Source organism: Heterodontus francisci, chromosome 5 (assembly GCF_036365525.1).
Source record: "Heterodontus francisci isolate sHetFra1 chromosome 5, sHetFra1.hap1, whole genome shotgun sequence".
NCBI lineage: Eukaryota > Metazoa > Chordata > Chondrichthyes > Heterodontiformes > Heterodontidae > Heterodontus > Heterodontus francisci.
Window position 1 is genome coordinate 174,422,218 of NC_090375.1, and position 18,062 is coordinate 174,440,279.

An 18,062-nucleotide genomic window follows, 5' to 3' on the forward strand; every position below is an offset into this window, starting at 1 on the left:
CCCCCAAATGACTCAATGGATAAATACACTGCCATACATACCAAGAAAGTCCCAGATTCAATCTCTTGTCAGTGCTGTACTGGACAATAGTGAGAGGGCTATAGATGGTGTCAGTATCCTTGGACAAGGGAGAGGAAATTAGCCAGGATCCCCACTCCCAATTACCTACCAGTGTCTTCTGCTGAAAGTTCACAGATTAGAAATTGGGTGAGAGCAGGATCAGACTCAAATGAGATGACTCTTGCTGTGAAATAGCCTACTGATGTGCACGTGGAACCATACCCCAGCAAAACTCACTACCTTCAAGAAAGGACAAATAAGAGAGTAAATAAATGCTGTTTTGTGTTACTTTTTATAAGGGGTGGACTGCCCAACAGAACTGAGCATCTTGCACTCAAATCGAGCAGCATGCTACCTGAAGGATGGAAACTGCAATGAGTGTATTAAGGATTGTACTAGGTGAGCATAATGTTCTTTATGGTGGGGTTCTTTTTTTATCATAAATTGAATCATGTTTTCAAGTCAGTATAGCAATGTGCCAGATGTAAAATTAAATGTACTCCAGCAATATGCTGGTTTAAAGGGCAGAGGTTCATGCAAAGAGGTAAATTTAATTTTAAAATGAGTGGACAGGAAATCTTAGTCTGTAATTTATGTGCAGTGACCTCCATACTCAAGTTTCCAATAGGTGCTGCCCTTGCACAAGGCTCTGCACCAGCAGCACTAGCTTGTAAAATTGAAGGATTATTTGTCCCCCGGGGCCAGCAGCATCAGCAGTGTGATTCACCGGGAGTAGCTCACCTTTCTGCATTTTTATTCAATGAGTTATTCATAGCATAAAAAGTGGAGATTGTCCAATAAAAATCATGGGCAAACCACAATACGGCTATGGCGACATCACTTCAGTTATATGTGCTAATTTTAATAGATGATGCCTTACAGGCAATGCGGTTAAATGTACTTCGCCTATATATCTTCTTAACAAACATCTACCATTATTCAGTGCAAAACTTTGTAGTCTTTTATTTTCACTAAAGTTTGGAATTCTGCCATGAATTTATCAGACACACATATTTTATTACGATTGAAACTTTGATTTCATCAGACTGATGGCTAATGTTGACTTGGACACTGAGACGTGTCAGACCCACCCCTGCTGCCCAACTGGAACATGGTTAGATGCTGCTTGCCCTTGCCATGGGGGCCCTGTTGGAGCTGCTTGTTATTGGTTGGGTTTGCTTTCTTTTGGCTTGGAACGGTTATTCCAATTTATTGAGCTGACCATGATGACAGCTGCCCTCTCCATAACAATGTTACTGCTGTTCCTGTACTGTTGATTCTGGCATTTTACCCATGTTCTATTCCATTTTAGTAGATAACCAATAAGCTGTAACCACGGAAGTAAAACACACACAATGATCAAAAAACACTCTCACACAGCATTTCTTCTTAAAAGGGTGAGGATTTTGGGTATGCATGAACTATAATTTTCCAAAAGCCTCCTAGTTTTTGTTGATGCTACCAGAGGATTGGAAGTAGAAAATGTTACACCTTTTTTCAACAAGGCAAGAAAGAAATGCAGGATTGAACTGTCTGAGGCTAAACCAGACTGTTTGCAACCGTAGTGTCGTATTTGACTCCGAGATGAGCTACCGACCACATATCCACTCCATCACCAGACCAGCTACTTCCACTTCCGTAACATTGCCCAACTCCTCCCCTGCCTCATCTCCTCCCTTGCCTTAACTCATCTGCTGATGAAACCCACATCAGTTCCTTATTAGGCTTTAGACTTGACTATTCCAATGCTCTCCTGGCCAGCCATTACTCTTCCACCCTACATAAACTTGAGCTTAACCAAAACTCTACTACCTGTATCCTAACTCTCACCGTCCCATTCACCCATCACTCCTGTACCGCTGATCTACATTGGCTTAGTGTCCAGCAATACTTCAATTTTAATATTCTCATTCTGGCTTTCAAATCCCTCCATGGCCATGCCACTCCCTATCTCTGTAATCTCCTCCCTTCAGCCTTCTGAGATCTCTGCGCACATCAATTCTGGCCTCTTACACATCCCCGATTTTAATCACTCCACCATTGGTGACCCTGCCTTCAGCTGCCTAGGCCCTAAGCTCTGGAATTCCTCTCTAAACCTCTCCAGCTCCATCTCCTTTTAAGACATTCCTTAAATCCTACTTCTTTGACCAAGCTTTTGGTCACCTGACCTAATATTTCCTTATATGGGCCTGGTGTCAAATTCTGTTTGATACTGCTGCTGTGAAGCACCCTGGGACATTTTACAGCATTAAAAGCTCAATATAAATGCAAGTTGCTGTTGAAACAAATCAGGTAACTAAAGACAACAATGAGTTTAATGTCTCCAGTGGGAACATTTCAAAAATCTGTCATCAGCAACAGAGTAAGTGAGCACTCGGTAAAGTTTAAAATCATGAGGGAGAGGAGCATGGTTTTCTGAAAGGCAGATTATGTCGAACTAACTCTTTGATAATCATGAAGGTGATGAATAGATTTGATTAATTTAGTGATGGTCTTCCGTAATTTTCTGCCCGCTTCTTCATTCTCCCTTCAAAAGCCAGATTGTTTATGTATCTGGTGAATTGATGGTTCTCCAACATTAATCCCTAAGGAATTGGGACTAGTTGGGAGTTTGAAGGCAGAAAATCAGGACAAAAGGGACATTGATAGGCAGTAACAAGTGATGTTCCTCAAGGATTAGTGCTGTGGAACCAGAAATTCACCAGATATATAAATGTCCTAGTTTTGGGTTTTGCAGGAAATATAAAGGGGCAGAAAGTTATAGAAGAATCTGCATAAATTAAGCAAATGGGAAAAGTGCTGACCATTGCAATTTACTTTGGACTGAAGAATCACAGATGGGAATCTGAATTAAATGGGGAACTGCTAAGGGGTAATCTAAGATCTAGGTACATATTAAAAGATAACTTGTCACCTCCATGCTTGCCTATTCTAATGCTGTCCTTGCTGGCATCCCATCTCCCATCCCCCATCCTTCATAAATCTCAACTGACCTAATAGTCTGCTGTAAGTTCCCAGTTCCAAACTAAATCCTGTTTCTCCAATTTCCCCCTTATTGCTGACCTACACTGTCTCCCAACACATTCACTTAGAAATTGAATCATGTAGCTCTCATTTTTCAGATGCTGCACAGCCTATTTAGGCCTCAAAATAGGAAGTAAAAAGAGGGTGTGCACTTCATTGTGGAAGTGTGTCGACTGCCATTTTGGGTAAGAATAAACAAGAGGTATTCTTTACCCACTGCTGAAGCAAGCATTAGGACCTTTGCATATGCAGATAAGGGGCCTAACGCCTGCTTGAGGTCAGTGTTCCAACATTGGTTTGCCCTGAGGCAGCTAGTGCCATCACCTGCCAACCAAGAAAAGAAGTAACAGCTGAATATGGAGCTGGAGTGCTCCTCCTAAACCTGCATTAAAGGACCTGATTGCCACTCCCAACCCCTGAGAGTGGACTCCAGGCAAACCCCCACCGCCAATGCTTGATCACAGACCCTGACTCGTAGCCTCATTTACCCAAGGGTTACTGCTCTCCAGTCTTCACTGCAGGCCTTTTCTCTACCCCGGCTATATGACAATGAAGTCTGAAGCCCAATATCTCAGGGGCCTCAGATCTCTCCATTCTGACACCCTTTGCCCATGAGCACCCAAAAATGGCCATTCTCAGTTTTCTAGACCGTTAAGCTCAAAATACTTGTCTTCAACTGTAAATCCCTTCATGGCCTTGCCCCATCTCTCAATTGCCTCCAACCCTATATATCCTTCCAAACACGCCATTGCTCTGACTCCAGCCTTCTGTGCATTTTTGTTCCCTTCATCCCACATTCCATTGCAGAACTTTCAGTCAGCTGAGTCCTATTCTTTGGGACTTCTTCTCAAAACATCTCCTGTACTTCATATCTCGCCCTCTACTTTCAAAAATCTCAAGACCCATGGACGGAATCTTCTGTACTTAGTCCCTGCGGGAAGGGCGAGACCATTTGCGGGTCGGAAACCCAAATAGTGAAGGAGCAGGCTTCGCTAAGGCTCTTTTACTGAGCCATGCATTAGCATTATGCCTCAGGGCTTCCCAACCAATCAGGAAGGATGAGCAGGGTGACACATCAGTTCTGTCAAAGGAAGGATTTCTCATTAAAAGGTCCAGAACATGGGTTAGAATGGCTCACCTGCAAATGGATTTTTGAGGCTGCAGCAACCAAAGGAATGGAGAAGTGACCTGGAACGGCTGCTTCCCGGGGGGGTCTCACTCTTACCTTGAGGTCCTGCTATGAGATCTGAGAGGCTGCAGTGAGGTGAGCTCTCCCTAGGGCAGAATGAAGAGGACAGTCTCTCCAACCAAGCAGGTATGGATAGAAATGGATGAGGAAGTGAGCAGCAAGAGTGTGGTCCCTCCAGCCTGGAAACAGCAGTGCACCAAGAGGCACCCGGACCTTAGGAGGACATGACAGCTGACTCCAGTAACACTTTCAGATGCCAAACCGCACACTCTGACTTTCACAGCATTTCTCTTGCACAGCAGTCCTGAGGACAGCTCCACTTATTCCCCTCCCTGCACACACCTGACATCCCCATCTGAGTAGTCAACACTCTGACTCACCCTCATCCTGTTGCCTTCTTGCACCCGTGCCTCACATTCACCCTCCACAATTAATGTCCTTCCCTCCTCCCCATGCAAGCCATTATGAACATTCACACCTCTCTGCTTTCTCTCCTTGCAGGAGCACAAAACTTGGTGAGAGGCAGAGACGAGGTATGTAGGAGTGGGGTGGCCCTCCAATGACAGACACCTTATCAGTCACTGGCAAAGCTTTCCCACCTCCTCCTCCACTGGGAAGGAGATCTTGTTCCAGAAGGCTGCAGATGTCAGCAGCGACCTGTCGTAAGAGCACGACCTTCTGAGTAACTTATATTTGTAGTGAAGTGCAGTAATCACTGGTTACTCATGGACAAAATGCTACGGTTGCACACTGCAATGGAGGAAAAAAAATCTGACTAACACAGCACTTCTGATCTGCTGTAGTCGCAGCATTGGACACTACACAGGACAGGTTTACAGTGATCAGTATATTGTCCAGTATGGTATAGTGCAGTGCCCTCTCTGGTTGGACATTTTTATAAAGTGGACTTGAAACTAAAAGCAGTCAACCTGTTGTTTGGTATGGTATCACACATCATTATTATCTTGGACCTCAGGGTCTTGAGATTCCTCCAGCCAACCACCTGTTTTCAGGTGATGCCAGCAGGAAAAGTTGGCAGGGAGGTCTACCACCAAATGTGCACCCTCAGAAATGTTCCTCTTTTCCACCCCCCCCCCCCCCCCCACCACCACCTCCCTCCACTGGTAGGGATCTTGACTGTCTGCCCTGTGAATGCCCTGCCACATTTCAATGATGCAGAAAGGGCACAGCTTTGGAAACTAGCTAATCTTCTTGCTGTAGTACCACAGGCCCACAGCTAAATTGGTATTGGGATAGCAGCACACTGACATTAACACTAGCTCTGCTCCTCCAAAGTGGTACAGCAAGTGCCCTGCTCTGACACTACATGATCTTCCTATGTCGAGTGGTGCAGTGTGTGGCAGCCATCTACCCTGGAGCAAAACCCAGGCTCAAATATCTATAATTTAAAAAATATTGGCGCAGAATTTGTTGGAGTTGGGCATCTTACGGTATACTGCATTCATTAGACATTTTCCCTCACTGAGTTTGAAAAGTTTTGTCCTATAAGTTGCTGGAGTGCAGACTGATAATGGGGACAACTCTTGGACCTTGGTGAGCGACTGGATCAACAGTCTATGTCCTTAACCAATGAAATTTAAAGAATAAGAAAGAAAAATAGGAATGATGAAGAAGGAAATATGAATTAAGATGGGTGAATTAGAGTCAATTCAGGTACAGAAAGAGAAGTAAAGAGAGGAAAAAGAAAGATTTGATTGAGAGAGGAAAAAGAGACAGAAAGGAAAGGTACGAAAAGATGAAAACGTTTAACATTTATAAAACCTTTAACGACAATTTTCTACATGTAGAAATGAGACACCACAATTTAAATTGTTCCCTTTCTGGCCCGGAGAGTGGCATTGCAGGAACATAAATCTCACTGATAAGGTACTTACGCTGTTAAGTAGCAGCCTTAACTTTCTAGAGGGAGTTTAATTGTCAATTAATATGTAAATGCAGTAATTCCATGGAGATTGAGGAAAAACTGTTGTTTTTGTGAGGCTAACTGAGGAGCTCGCAAATCATCGAGCAACTTCTGGCAATTTACAATTCATGGGTCAATTCTTGTTCACCACAAGTTACTGGATAATTTACATGTTAATAACGGCAAGCGCCATTAAACTTGCCATTGTATTGCCAATAGAATCTGGGCCAATATATTTTTTCTTTGTACTGGGAGAAAAGACTACGATTGAACATCATACTTTTCTGTAGGTTGAGGTGCTTTTTTATTAATGATGAACCAGAGTTGTTACCTTCATTGAAATGGCAAAATAGCATTCGTTATCAGCAAGATTGGCCTTGGTTGAAACACTCATTTAAACATAAGAAATAGTGTTTATTTTGACGATTGATCTACAGCCAAATATTTTGCAATCAAAGTGTTTATTATTTCTAATGAGTGCCATTTAACAGGTCTGAATAAACACAAGCTGCTATTTTACTGCATTTAATGTGCATCAGGTTTGAAAAAAATTATTTACTAACAGACTTTTAAACCTCTGACATATTCAGAATTTAGACATTTTTCATGAGTGGTTATTTTTATTCTGATGAGGATAAAGAATTCTTTTTTTAAAAAAAAGACCCAGGTTTTCTCTTCTGGTAGAATTGGAACGCATTTCCAGCATTCCAAAAATTCCACCTGCTACAAAGATGTGCATCCGACTGCAGCTAATCTTCTGTTCTCAAGGTGGTTAACATTTTTAAGGGGCTCCTCAACCTCTGCCAGGGGTCTGCCTGGAGTGGGGACAGAATTATATTTCTTATTTGGCTAATTGAAAATATAAACTAATTCAGTGAAATTTTTACTGAATTGTTTTTGTTTCATGATGCTCTTTCTTTATAGGCTAACACACAGATGTAAAGTTCTAATGATAAAAGCACAAAGCAAGGTAGTAGTGCAAAGCTAAATATCTTAATATCCTAGCGACCTTATGCTCAGCATTTATTTTTTCCCTTGAAAGAGCTTCACTGATATTGTGTAGGTAGGGGAATGATTTTAATCCACCCCTGCCAGGTGGGAACAGGATGGCCACAGTTAAAATCTCCTCTGAAAGCTTACTGCCCCTTTCCTGCTTGATTCACACTTAACACCACCATAACTAGGCTCTTTTTTTTAGGTGGCTGAGGCATCCATCTGACTCAGGTGGGAGCCTCATTAATACATGGAATTAATTCCCCAATGATGTGATTGGGACCCCTGTGGCATTTTATCCGCCAATTGAGTGGGGTGACCACTCAGTGAGACGTGGTTTGTTGGAGGAAGAGACCCTGTAAGGTATATTCAACTTTTATTTGCAGGACCAAGAGATGTCAGACGTGGCTCAGCACCCTCTCCTCTGACTCAGGAGGTCATAGGTTCACTTCCCTACTCCAGATTCTTGAGCATAAAATCTAGGCTGACACACCAGTACAGTAGTTGAGGGAGTGCTACTTGAGGTGTCATCTGCCCTTTCAAGGATGTAAAAGATTCAAGGGCACTATTTTTAAGAAGAAGGGAGATCCCCCTGGTTTCCTGGCCAATACTTCTCACAACCAACATCACTGAACATAGATTAACTGGTCATTATCACATTGCTGTTAGTGGGACCTTGTCCGAGTTATTGTGATCTGACAACATTTGAACATTTAAAGAAAATGTGAATGATAGCGTGGCCAAGTGGTCTAAGATGCTGGGTTGAGGTTCCAGTTTCTGAAGGGATGTTCAAATTCCACCATAGCACTGCAAACTTTGTCACTTAGAACTCGATACCACAATAATTGAGGTGCCTAACATTGATGCCTTAAATGGGGAAGCAAAATAAGTGCATGAGGGTGAAAGGAATATAAGGATACGTTGATCAAGTCAGATGATGAAGGGTGCTAGAAGGCTCGTGTGGAGTATAAACACTGGCATGGATCTGTTGACCTGTTTCTGTGCTGTGAATACGATGTAATAGTTTGACTTTTGTTTCCCTAGGGCTTTGGAACTGCAGCCATTTTCAGTGAAACCTCTCTTGCGACGGGCCATGGCCTATGAATCCCTTGAGCGTTATCGACAGGCTTATGTGGATTATAAAACTGTTCTTCAGGTAGATAGTAGGATCCAGCTTGCAAATGACAGTGTCAACAGGTGAGGACCATTACATTTAACTGGTGTAAAGGTTTTAGACAATTATTTTTTGTTAGGTGCAGAGACGATAAGAAGTAAATACTTTATATTTGTGTAGTTTACAATCATGCAGCTCTTGGCCTGCACAAGTTTTACTGAACTTTGAGGAAAGTGCAAACAAAATATTTAGGCATTCAATGAAAATGAGAAGTCATCCTTAAAAGGTGGTGATATGTTATTAATGTAGCCCTTGATATATTTAATGAAAAACAGGCTTTTAGCCATGGATGTTCTTCGGGCTGGAGGAAGGTTTGTAGTGGAGTTCACCAGGGGTCAGTGTTGGGACCCTTGCTTTTCCTGATATATATTAATGACCGAGACCTTGGTGTACAGGGCACAATTTCAAAGTTTGCAGATGATACGAAACTTGAAAACATTGTGAACTGTGAGGAGGATAATATAGAACTCCAAAAAGACATAGACAAGTTAGTGGAATGGGCAGACAGGTTGCAGATGAAGTTCAATGCAGAGAAATATGAAGTAATTCATTTTGGTAGGAAGAACATGGAGAGACAATATAAAATAAAGGGTACAATTCTAAAGGGGTGCAGGAGCAGAGGGACCTGGATGTATATGTGCATAAGCCATTGAAGGTGGCAGGGCAGGTTGAGAGAGTGGTTAATAAAGCATACAGTATCCTGGGCTTTATTAATAGGAGCATAGAGTGCAAGAACCTGTATAAGACACTAGTTCGGCCTCAGCTGAAGTATTGCATCCAGTTCTGGGCACCGCACTTTAGGAAAGACGAGAAGGCGTTGGAGAGAGTACAGTAAAGATTCACGAGAATGGTTCCAGGGATGAGGAACTTCAGTTATAAAGATAGATTGGAGAAGAGAAGGCTGGGAGATGATTTGATAGAGGTATTCAAAATCGTGAGGGGTCTGGAAGAGTAGATAGAGAGAAATTGTTCCCACTCGTGAAAGGATTGAGAACGAGAGGGCACAGATTTAAACATATTTGGTAAGAGAAGCAAAAGTGACATGAGGAAAAACTTTTTCATGCAGCGAGTGGTTAAGGTCTGGAATGCAACTGCCTGAGAGTGTGTTGGAGGCAGGTTCAATTGAAGCATTCATGAGGGAAATAGACTGTTATATGAAAAGGAAGAATGTGCAGGGTTACAGGGAGACGGCGGGGGATTGGAACTGAATAAGTTTTTCTTTGAGAGCCGGTGTGGACACGATGGGCTGAATGGCCTCCTTTTGCACTGTAACAATTCTGTGATTCTGGTATGGACAGGTGAAAAGGGGTGTGTGTGGTTCCCACTGTTCACCTCACAACTGACCACAATTGTGTTTTAAAAATGGTGAGTTAGTCCTTGAGTATTTTTTAAGGGACAAATAAACAGACAAATGATAGGTTTTCTCATAGGTTAAAGAAAAACTGTTTCTACACAATTCCTGAAATGATCGCCACCTCACCCAGGCATACACAAGAATAGCTAGATAGAAAAAAGTTCAAAGTGAGGTAGGTGTTTGTGGTTTACGATAAACCTGTTGAATTTTCTCAGCAGGACAGTCTCTTGTAAAGGTGCAGGCCTGGGTGTTTTTAGTTTTGAACTGGTTGAGATGTTGTAGATTTTCTGGTGGTTAAAACTGCAGACTGGAGGTGGTGGTTACTTTACGTTCTCTGCTGCAGCAAGTTGAAGTGTAGAATTAGCAGCAGGGCTTCTTCCTTACTTAGCTGGATCTCTTTCACAGCCCCTCGCTGGACTGCTTTCTGAAGGTGTTGGCTTGATATATCTCTCTTTTTTTCTCTCTCTCTCGCCCCAGAGGTCAAAATCCATCACATTAGAGTTTCTGTTAGTTGACGCATGGCCTTCTTTCCTGATGTGACCATGCAATGGACCAGGATGTGGAATCCATGGCTATCAATGTCTGGATGGGTACCATTCTGTTATGATGTGGCTATTTCACCCCTATTTAGTTTGGATTGGGCTATGAGTCTTTCTGTCTCCAGAAACCTTTGTAGTTAATTCATGTAGCTAGAAGTCATCAATATGCAATAGTGCTCCTTTCAATTTCAAAGGGCTTTTCGCAGAGCTATTTCAGATGAGGTTAACGAGTTCCATCATTGCAGACAAGTTTGTAGATTCTCAGTACAGGAGGGGTCAAGTGACTGCTACTCCATTTTGACTGGTTCGAATGTCCACGTTCTTGAGATTTAGTTTTAACAGTTGACATTTTAAATTCATAATTTCTCCATTTCATTGTTTATTTCATCATGGCTCCTTCCATGCATGGCACCTACAATGCCCTTATTCATCTGCATTTTACACAGAGTTTCTCCTGATCTTTTACCATAACATGGGCAGAAGATTGGCGGAACCCCAGGAGGAATAGCATAAATGGTTTCCCAAGGAAAGCTGTTGAAGTAGATCTACTTAACAGACAATTGAGTATGTTTCTGGGAAGATAAAGGGCTGAGGGATATGATGAGAAGATGGAGTGATTCACCAAAAAAAGACACCCGAGTTGAGCCTAGTGGCCTTTTTCATTTTCTAAAACTTCTTTTCAATTCTTATGTGAAGGAAAATTGGAAGGCTACACGCCGACAGACGCATAAGGGCATATCTGTCTTCAGCAAATTATTTCATCATCTAAATACTTTGAGATGTAACCATTTTCGGTTAGCTAATTTCTGAATGTTCTAACTAGGAACACCTCAGAAGACAGCATATCCTATGCATGTGCATTTTTAATTGTTTAAATGTAGTCCATCCATTAATTTTACCTTGATGTTGCTTCCGTTTTTGTTTCCCAAGACCACATGTCCACTAATGGCAAGAGGTTGGTCATGTGATGCTTCAAACCTCTGCCCATGCCATACTTCACTCAGCTACTTGGAGATGTTCAAAACCATTCTGGTAAATTCTTCCTATAAATTCCCCCTTCCTCAGTTTGGGGAGATATTTGATCTCTGCTTGACATTTCTCCGTAACACTGCAGCTGAGTTCAGAAGCCCTGTGAACCTCTTTGAACTTGCATCCCATCACTCAAAGACACACTTCTTTGGTATTCCAAAATGTTACCTTATTTTAACACTATTTTTGTTGTAATTTCCTCAGCTAATGCCTCTACAAAAGTGAAAGTAAGTAGTAAGGAAGAGAGTATTGTGTGAGAGCAGAAAGAAGTCAGAAATGGTAACCATTTGCTCATTCTATTGGTTATGAAAACAGCCCCTATATAAACTGGGGGTTTCATTTTTTTGGTGAATTTTGCGCACATCCAAGTCAGGGTATAGTGCCGGGGAACAGATCACTTTCCTTTTGAGATTCCCAGTGTCAGTATCAAACATTCCCAGTTCAAGGAAATAAAGGAAATTTCCCAGCATCCAAGGGTCAGGCCATTAAGATCATATGTGGGATGCACCTGCCAACTTCCCACACAAAACCCATAGTTTATTAATCTACTCTTCTGAGCAGGCAGGAAGGACACCCACTGTAAATTGGGAATCCTTCTTTAAATACCCAATTTGGTGTTGGGGCCTAACTGCTATTTTAACCAGATGCTTGTGTGAGGAAGTTGTAGTGGTATTCCCACTAACCTAGTCCAGCAGGAAGAGAGGTTGGGGCCAGCAGTGACTTTTTACTTTGTTTGACTGTCCTGGTGGGGCTAGAGACAACAAGGAAGATACTGTGTTTAAGCTTCCCCTGCCCAGGACTCCCCTCTCCCCAGTTGCAAGGCCCGCCCAAACACTCTCCCCGCATCTTAACCTGAGTGCCAGGTACTGTTCCTTTGGTCCCTGCCGACGGACTCCAGCTGCGCGACATTGTACCCCTTGCTCCAGGTTCGGGCAGGAAACTGAGGCGATGTAAATAAGACCCAGTAGTTAAAATCTCCCAGGCCTTGCACTGCCAAGGTTGGGACGCATAGCCATTCACCTCAACCTCCGCCTGCCGACTCCTGCAACAAGTTAAAATTAGGGTGCCAGTATCAACATCAAGCATACATGCATTTGAAATGGAACACTGTCTATTTTGAACACCCTGAGAGCAGTCATAGCGCTGGATTTATTGGGGCCCCCGGAGACAGGCTAGGAGGCGGGGTGGGGGGGGGCCGATAGAATTGCGATGGGAGGCAGCGAACCCTTCGCCTTTCCGTCGCACCACAATGTTGTCGGTGGTGGGCTAGATCAAAGACGGCCGCCCAGAGGCCAGTTGAGGCCCTTATGAGGCCTGTTATCATCCACTTAATGGTCTTTCCCTGCTGCCGCTGACATTAATCAGCGGCGGTTGTCGGTGGGGAGGGGGACCTCCGCCATTGGGGGAGATCACCCAGTAAAATGAGGTGACCTCCCTGATGGCTCTGAGGGGTGTGGCCCTCCTCTGTGGGCAGTCTGGGACCTGCCCGAATGGCCCTGGCAACCCCACCTCACTAACTTAGTCTGGGTCTCCAGCACCGGGCCTGGGTTCGAGGCCTCCTGTAGTACAGGCAGTGGCCACTGCTCCGTGTGGCGCTGCTGATACTACTGAGCTGCCAGCCCTCTGATTGGCCAGCAGTTCTTAGAGGCGGGATCCCCGTCTTCAAAAGGACAGTGATCCCGGCACCGGGCTGTTATTTGGCCTGGCGCCATTAAATAGAGCCGGGGGCTTGCCGAATGACTGAATCGGGTGTACCCACTGCATTTTTGGCCTGGTGCCAGGAGCCCCGCTGGCTGCACTAAATCCTGCCCATAGACTTCCACCTGAAACGAGTGCAAAAGCAGCAGTGCCTCCGCACTGCACTACCCTAAGCCAGCATCAGGTTAAGCCCCCATTTAAATGCCACTGGCAAACAACGGTCACAAAACAGGTATCCCGTTGCAACTCACTGGTTGTGGGAGGATAAGAAATTTGCCAAAATTATTCCTCCTGGTCTGACATAAACAACAACAAAAAAGACAAAATGCTGGAAATACTCAGCAGGTCAGGCAGAATCTGTGGAAAGAAAAACAGAGTTAGCATTTCAGGACTGTGTGACCTTTCATCAGAACTGGCAAAAGTTAGAAATGTAATAGGTTTTGAGAAAGTGAAAGGGGAGGGAAGAAGAAGAACAAAAAGGAAGGTCTGTGCGAGGGTGGAGGGCAGGCGAGATTAAGTAACAAGAGATTTCATGGTACAAAGCCAATGACAAGTGACCGAAAGTTTGGGGTCACGCTTGCGGACTGAATGGAGGTGTTCTGCAAAGCGGTAACCCAGTCTGCATTTAGTCTTCCCAGTGTAGAAGAGACCACATTGTGAGCAGTGAATACAGTAAATTGAAAGAAGTACAAGTAAATCATTATTTGAGTGTTTGGGGCCCTGGAAGGTGAGAAGGGAGAATGTAAAAGGGCAGATGTTGCATCTCCTCTGCTTGCATAGGAAAGGGGGGAGGTGTTGTGGGTGACTGAATGGACCAGGGTGTCACGAAAGGAACTATCCCTTCGGAATGCTCTTTTCCCTGCCTGTCACTTGTCAATTCAATTTTCCACTGTGCTCCCACTCTGATCTTTCTGGCCTTGGCCTGCTACAGTGTACAGCGCAAGCTCAAGGAACAGTACCTCATCCTTTGACTGGGCACTTTACAGCCTTCCGAACTCAAACATTGAGTTCAATAATTTTAGATCATAACCACAGTCCCCATTTTTTTTTCTTTCTTTGTGTTTTTTTTCGCTGGTTCGTTCGTGCACCCCGTCCCCCACCGTTTCTTTTTTAACCCCTTTATTTGTGTTTAGGCGTCTGCTTTCCTGCCATTTGCATCTCATCCATAGAGTCATAAAGTTATACAGCACAGAGACAGGCCCTTCGACCCACCGTGTCCAGGCCGGCCATCAAGCCTATCTATTCTAATCCCATTTTTCAACACTTGGCCCGTAGCCTTGTACGCTATGGCGTTTAATCGCTCATCTAGACACATCTTTTGTTTCTTTACTTGTCCCATTATGACTCCCCTTGGTTTTGTACCATGAAACCATTTGTCATTTAATCTGTCCTGCCCTCCACCCTATGACAGACCTTCCCTTTTTGTTGTTTTTCCCCTGCTCCCCCCTTTCACTTGCTCAAAACCTATTACATTTCTAACTTTTGCCAGTTCTGATGAAAGGTCACATGGATCTGAAACGTTAACTCTGTTTTTCTCTCCACAGATGCTGCCTGACTTGCTGAGTATTTCCAGCATTTTCTGTTTTTGTTTCAGATTTCCAACACCTGCAGTATTTTATTTTTATATAAATAATGAAAAGTTTCTTTGGCCATTTTAATCTGCTTAGGCCATTCAACACCTGGTACAAATAGATGGAGCGTGTGCAATGAATGGTCTGCCTCTTTATACCTAAAAGATGCAATTGAAGTCCTACATCTGACGTATTTAAACAGTCTCCTGCCGTAAACAGGCTGATATGCTTCTTGCCTATTTACAGCCTTGCTTGAAAATTGAATTGTGAGCTATGGGCATTGATGGGGTGGCTGAGCTGGCCCAACCCCTATTTTCGAGTGAGGAACTGATCAAAGGAAGTTCCCATCACTCAAAGAAGTAGCTAGAAGGAGGTTCAGGATAGATTTCTGGTCAGGTTAGGGGAGAAGCCATGGGCTGTGCTGGCCTGAACCTTTCCTGGACTGTCCATAATCTTGACTATAAAAGGCAACATTGTGACCCATAAGAACAGCAATGAGAAAATAGAGTGTAGAAACATATAATCAGGAATAAACTACATCAGAAATTAAAGTGAACAGTAGGCTGAAAGTGAGCCTTGATGTAAAGATTGAACTTCTTTCAAATAATGAGAAACAGCATAACTACAGTGGGTGAGCTACTATTGTTTCCCATTTATTGAGTTTCCATATATAAATAGTGCATCAAACTTGAAAAGAGAAGAAATAAGTGAAACCCATATGTTATCAATTATATAAAAGCAAAATACTGCAGATGCTGGAAATCTGAAATAAAAACAAGAAATGCTGGAACCACTCAGCAGGTCTGGCAGCATCTGTGAAAAGAGAAGCAGAGTTAACGTTTCGGGTTAGTGACCCTTCTTCGGTGTTATCAATTATAGTTGTGCTTTTCCTGACTTTCTTTTCCTCAGTCTGTACACAAATCTCTTTCTTTGCTTGTCTTTCCCTCTCAATCATCTTTCTCTCTGGTCAGGTGGGTGCTAGAGATGCATTCTGTGGCATTCATATCCAGCTGATATATGCAGATGATTTGCCTCCTATTGACTATGCAAACTCCAACCGGGTCAGTGCTGGAGAACACAGAAGTGTGATCCCAGGGTAAACATGGGGATTGCATGCTAAGTAATTTCAGGACCACATTCTGTCTTTCTCTCATGTATATGTGCATATGCATGCTCTCTCTCTCTCTCTCTCTCACACACACACAAGCACAAATTCTCACTCTACCTTTTCCTTGTTCACTCTTGCTCACCTGTACACACACAGTCGATGATCTTTCCACAGATACTGCCAAATATGAAGTTACTTTGGCACTATCCTCTATTTGATAGCCCAGCACATGGCAATAATAGGGGGATTGTTGAGGAGAAAGTCTAGAGCGTTAACCTGTTTAAATTTTTTTTTTCACAATCTGTCTGCAAGAATTCATTAGTTGTTGGCAACATAGGATTATATATATTTTTTAAACTGCACAGTTGCTTTTATCTGTACTTGAAACCTGCTTTTATGTTCCAGGCTGTCATGCTACAAGAGACATTGATTTAAATTATTTATTGTGGTGTTGCAACTTGTCTACTTTGCGACATGTATTTGGCAAAGTCCTGAAAATAGGTAAGGGTTGGTGAAGCAATGAGAAAACAATTCAAAACACATGCGAACTTGATGAAATCAATGACTATGCATCTATTATTATTCTTGTGGTTAGTAAAAATTGTCTAAGTGAAAGTCAGCTGCTGGCTATCCCGTTTCCTCTGGATAGAGGATTGCTCAGCAGTTGAAAATTGGAAAATGGTTGCTTGTTCCTGACTGATGTGATTTTTAAAGAGAACCTGTAAATGATCGAATGCTCTCTTAACAGAAACAGGAAGGAACCAGATTCTCTATGCAAATCAGGGACATATGCCAGTTGTAGGACCCCAGTTGCAATTTTTACTGTCAATGTGGGGTGCATGCCCACATTGGTACTAAGTATTGAGTGGCTTAACAACAATGACAATTTCTATGAATATAGCACCTTTAATGTAATAATACATCCTAAGGTGCTTCTCATAAGCATTAAAAAACAAGATATTATACCAAGCTTCATAAGGAGATATTAGGTCAGATAACCAAAAGCTTGGTCAAGTTGGTAGGTTTTAAGGAGTGTCTTAGAGGAGGAAAGCAAGGTAAAGAGGCAGAGAAGTGTAGGGAGGGAATTCCAAAGCATAGGGCCTAGGCAACTGAAGACATGGCTACCAATGGTGGAGCAATTAAAATCGGGGATGCTCAAGAGGCCAGAATTAGATGAATGCAGTTATTTGAGGGTTTTGGAGCTGGAGGAGATTACAGAGATGGGGACAGGCGAGGCCATGGAGGGATTTGAAAATAAGGATGAGAATTTTAAAATCAAGACGTTGGTTGATGGTGCTTCTTGAAAGCCGCTGACCAACAGGTAAAAATGATTTACGACAGGGCAGTAGAAACATTTTTCTTAAGCGCAGAGCTTAGAGCACATCCTTTTCAGCATGGAAGCGGTGGCCAATTCCTTTTGCACACTTGTGGCCCAAACATGATGCAGTGTCTGATGGCCGATATCTCTGCTTTCATTGCAGCGCAAGCAAAAGCCATCCAGTGTCTGGGTGCTGCAGTGGCAACACACACTTTTGTCCTGCAGAGTCAGCTTGCTGCCATGGAAGCTTGGTGAGTTGCTGCAGTGCATCTTATAGATGGTATACAGTGCAGTATCGATGGTAGAAGGAGTGAATGTTTGTGGATGGGGTGCCAATCAAGAGGGCTGCTTTGTCCTGGATGGTGTCGAGATTCTTGAGTGTTGTTGGAGCTGCACCCATCCAGGCAAGTGGAGAGTATTCTATCACAACCTGACTTGTGCCTTGTAGATGGTGGACAGGCTTTGGGGAGTCAGGAGATTAGTTACTCAACACAGGATTCTTTGCCTTTGATCTGCTCTTGTAGCCACGGTATTTATATGGCTACTCTAGTTCAGTTTCTGGTCAATGGTAACCCCCAAGATGTTGATAGTGGGGGATTCAGCGATTGTAATGCCATTGAATGTCAAGGGGAATTGGTTACATTCTTGTTGGAGATGGTCATTGCCTGGCACTTGTGTGGCACGAATGTTACTTGCCACTCATCAGCCCAAGCCTGAATGTTGTCCAGGTCTTGTTGCCTATCTATACAGACTGCTTCAATATCTGAGGAGTCGCAAATGATGCTGAACATTGTGCAATCATCAGCGAACATCCCTACTTCTGACCTTATGATTAAAGGAAGATCATTGATGAAGCAGCTAATGATGTTTGGGCCTAGGACACTATCCTGAGGAATTCCTGCAGTGATGTCCTTGAGCTAAGAAGGCTAACAACCACAACCATCTTCCTTTGCACCAGGCATGACTCCAACCAGCGAGAGTTTTCCCCCTGATTCCCATTGACTCCAGTTTTGCTAGGGCTCCTTGATGCCATACTCAAATGCTGCCTTGATATCAAAGGCAGTCACTCTCACCTCACCTC

The 18,062-nt window shown here is 43.3% G+C and overlaps 1 protein-coding gene across 8 annotated transcripts in view; it reads left to right on the forward strand.

Moving 5' to 3' along the window:
• Positions 1–18,062, forward strand: part of LOC137370145 (sperm-associated antigen 1-like) — a 213,841-nt gene that overhangs the window by 101,852 nt on the left and 93,927 nt on the right. For all 8 annotated transcript variants that reach the window (XM_068032366.1, XM_068032362.1, XM_068032364.1 and 5 more), the window contains 2 exons: positions 360–459; positions 8,235–8,387. In XM_068032366.1, coding sequence (XP_067888467.1) covers positions 360–459; positions 8,235–8,387 — 253 coding nt within the window. The remainder of the gene's footprint in view (positions 1–359; positions 460–8,234; positions 8,388–18,062) is intronic.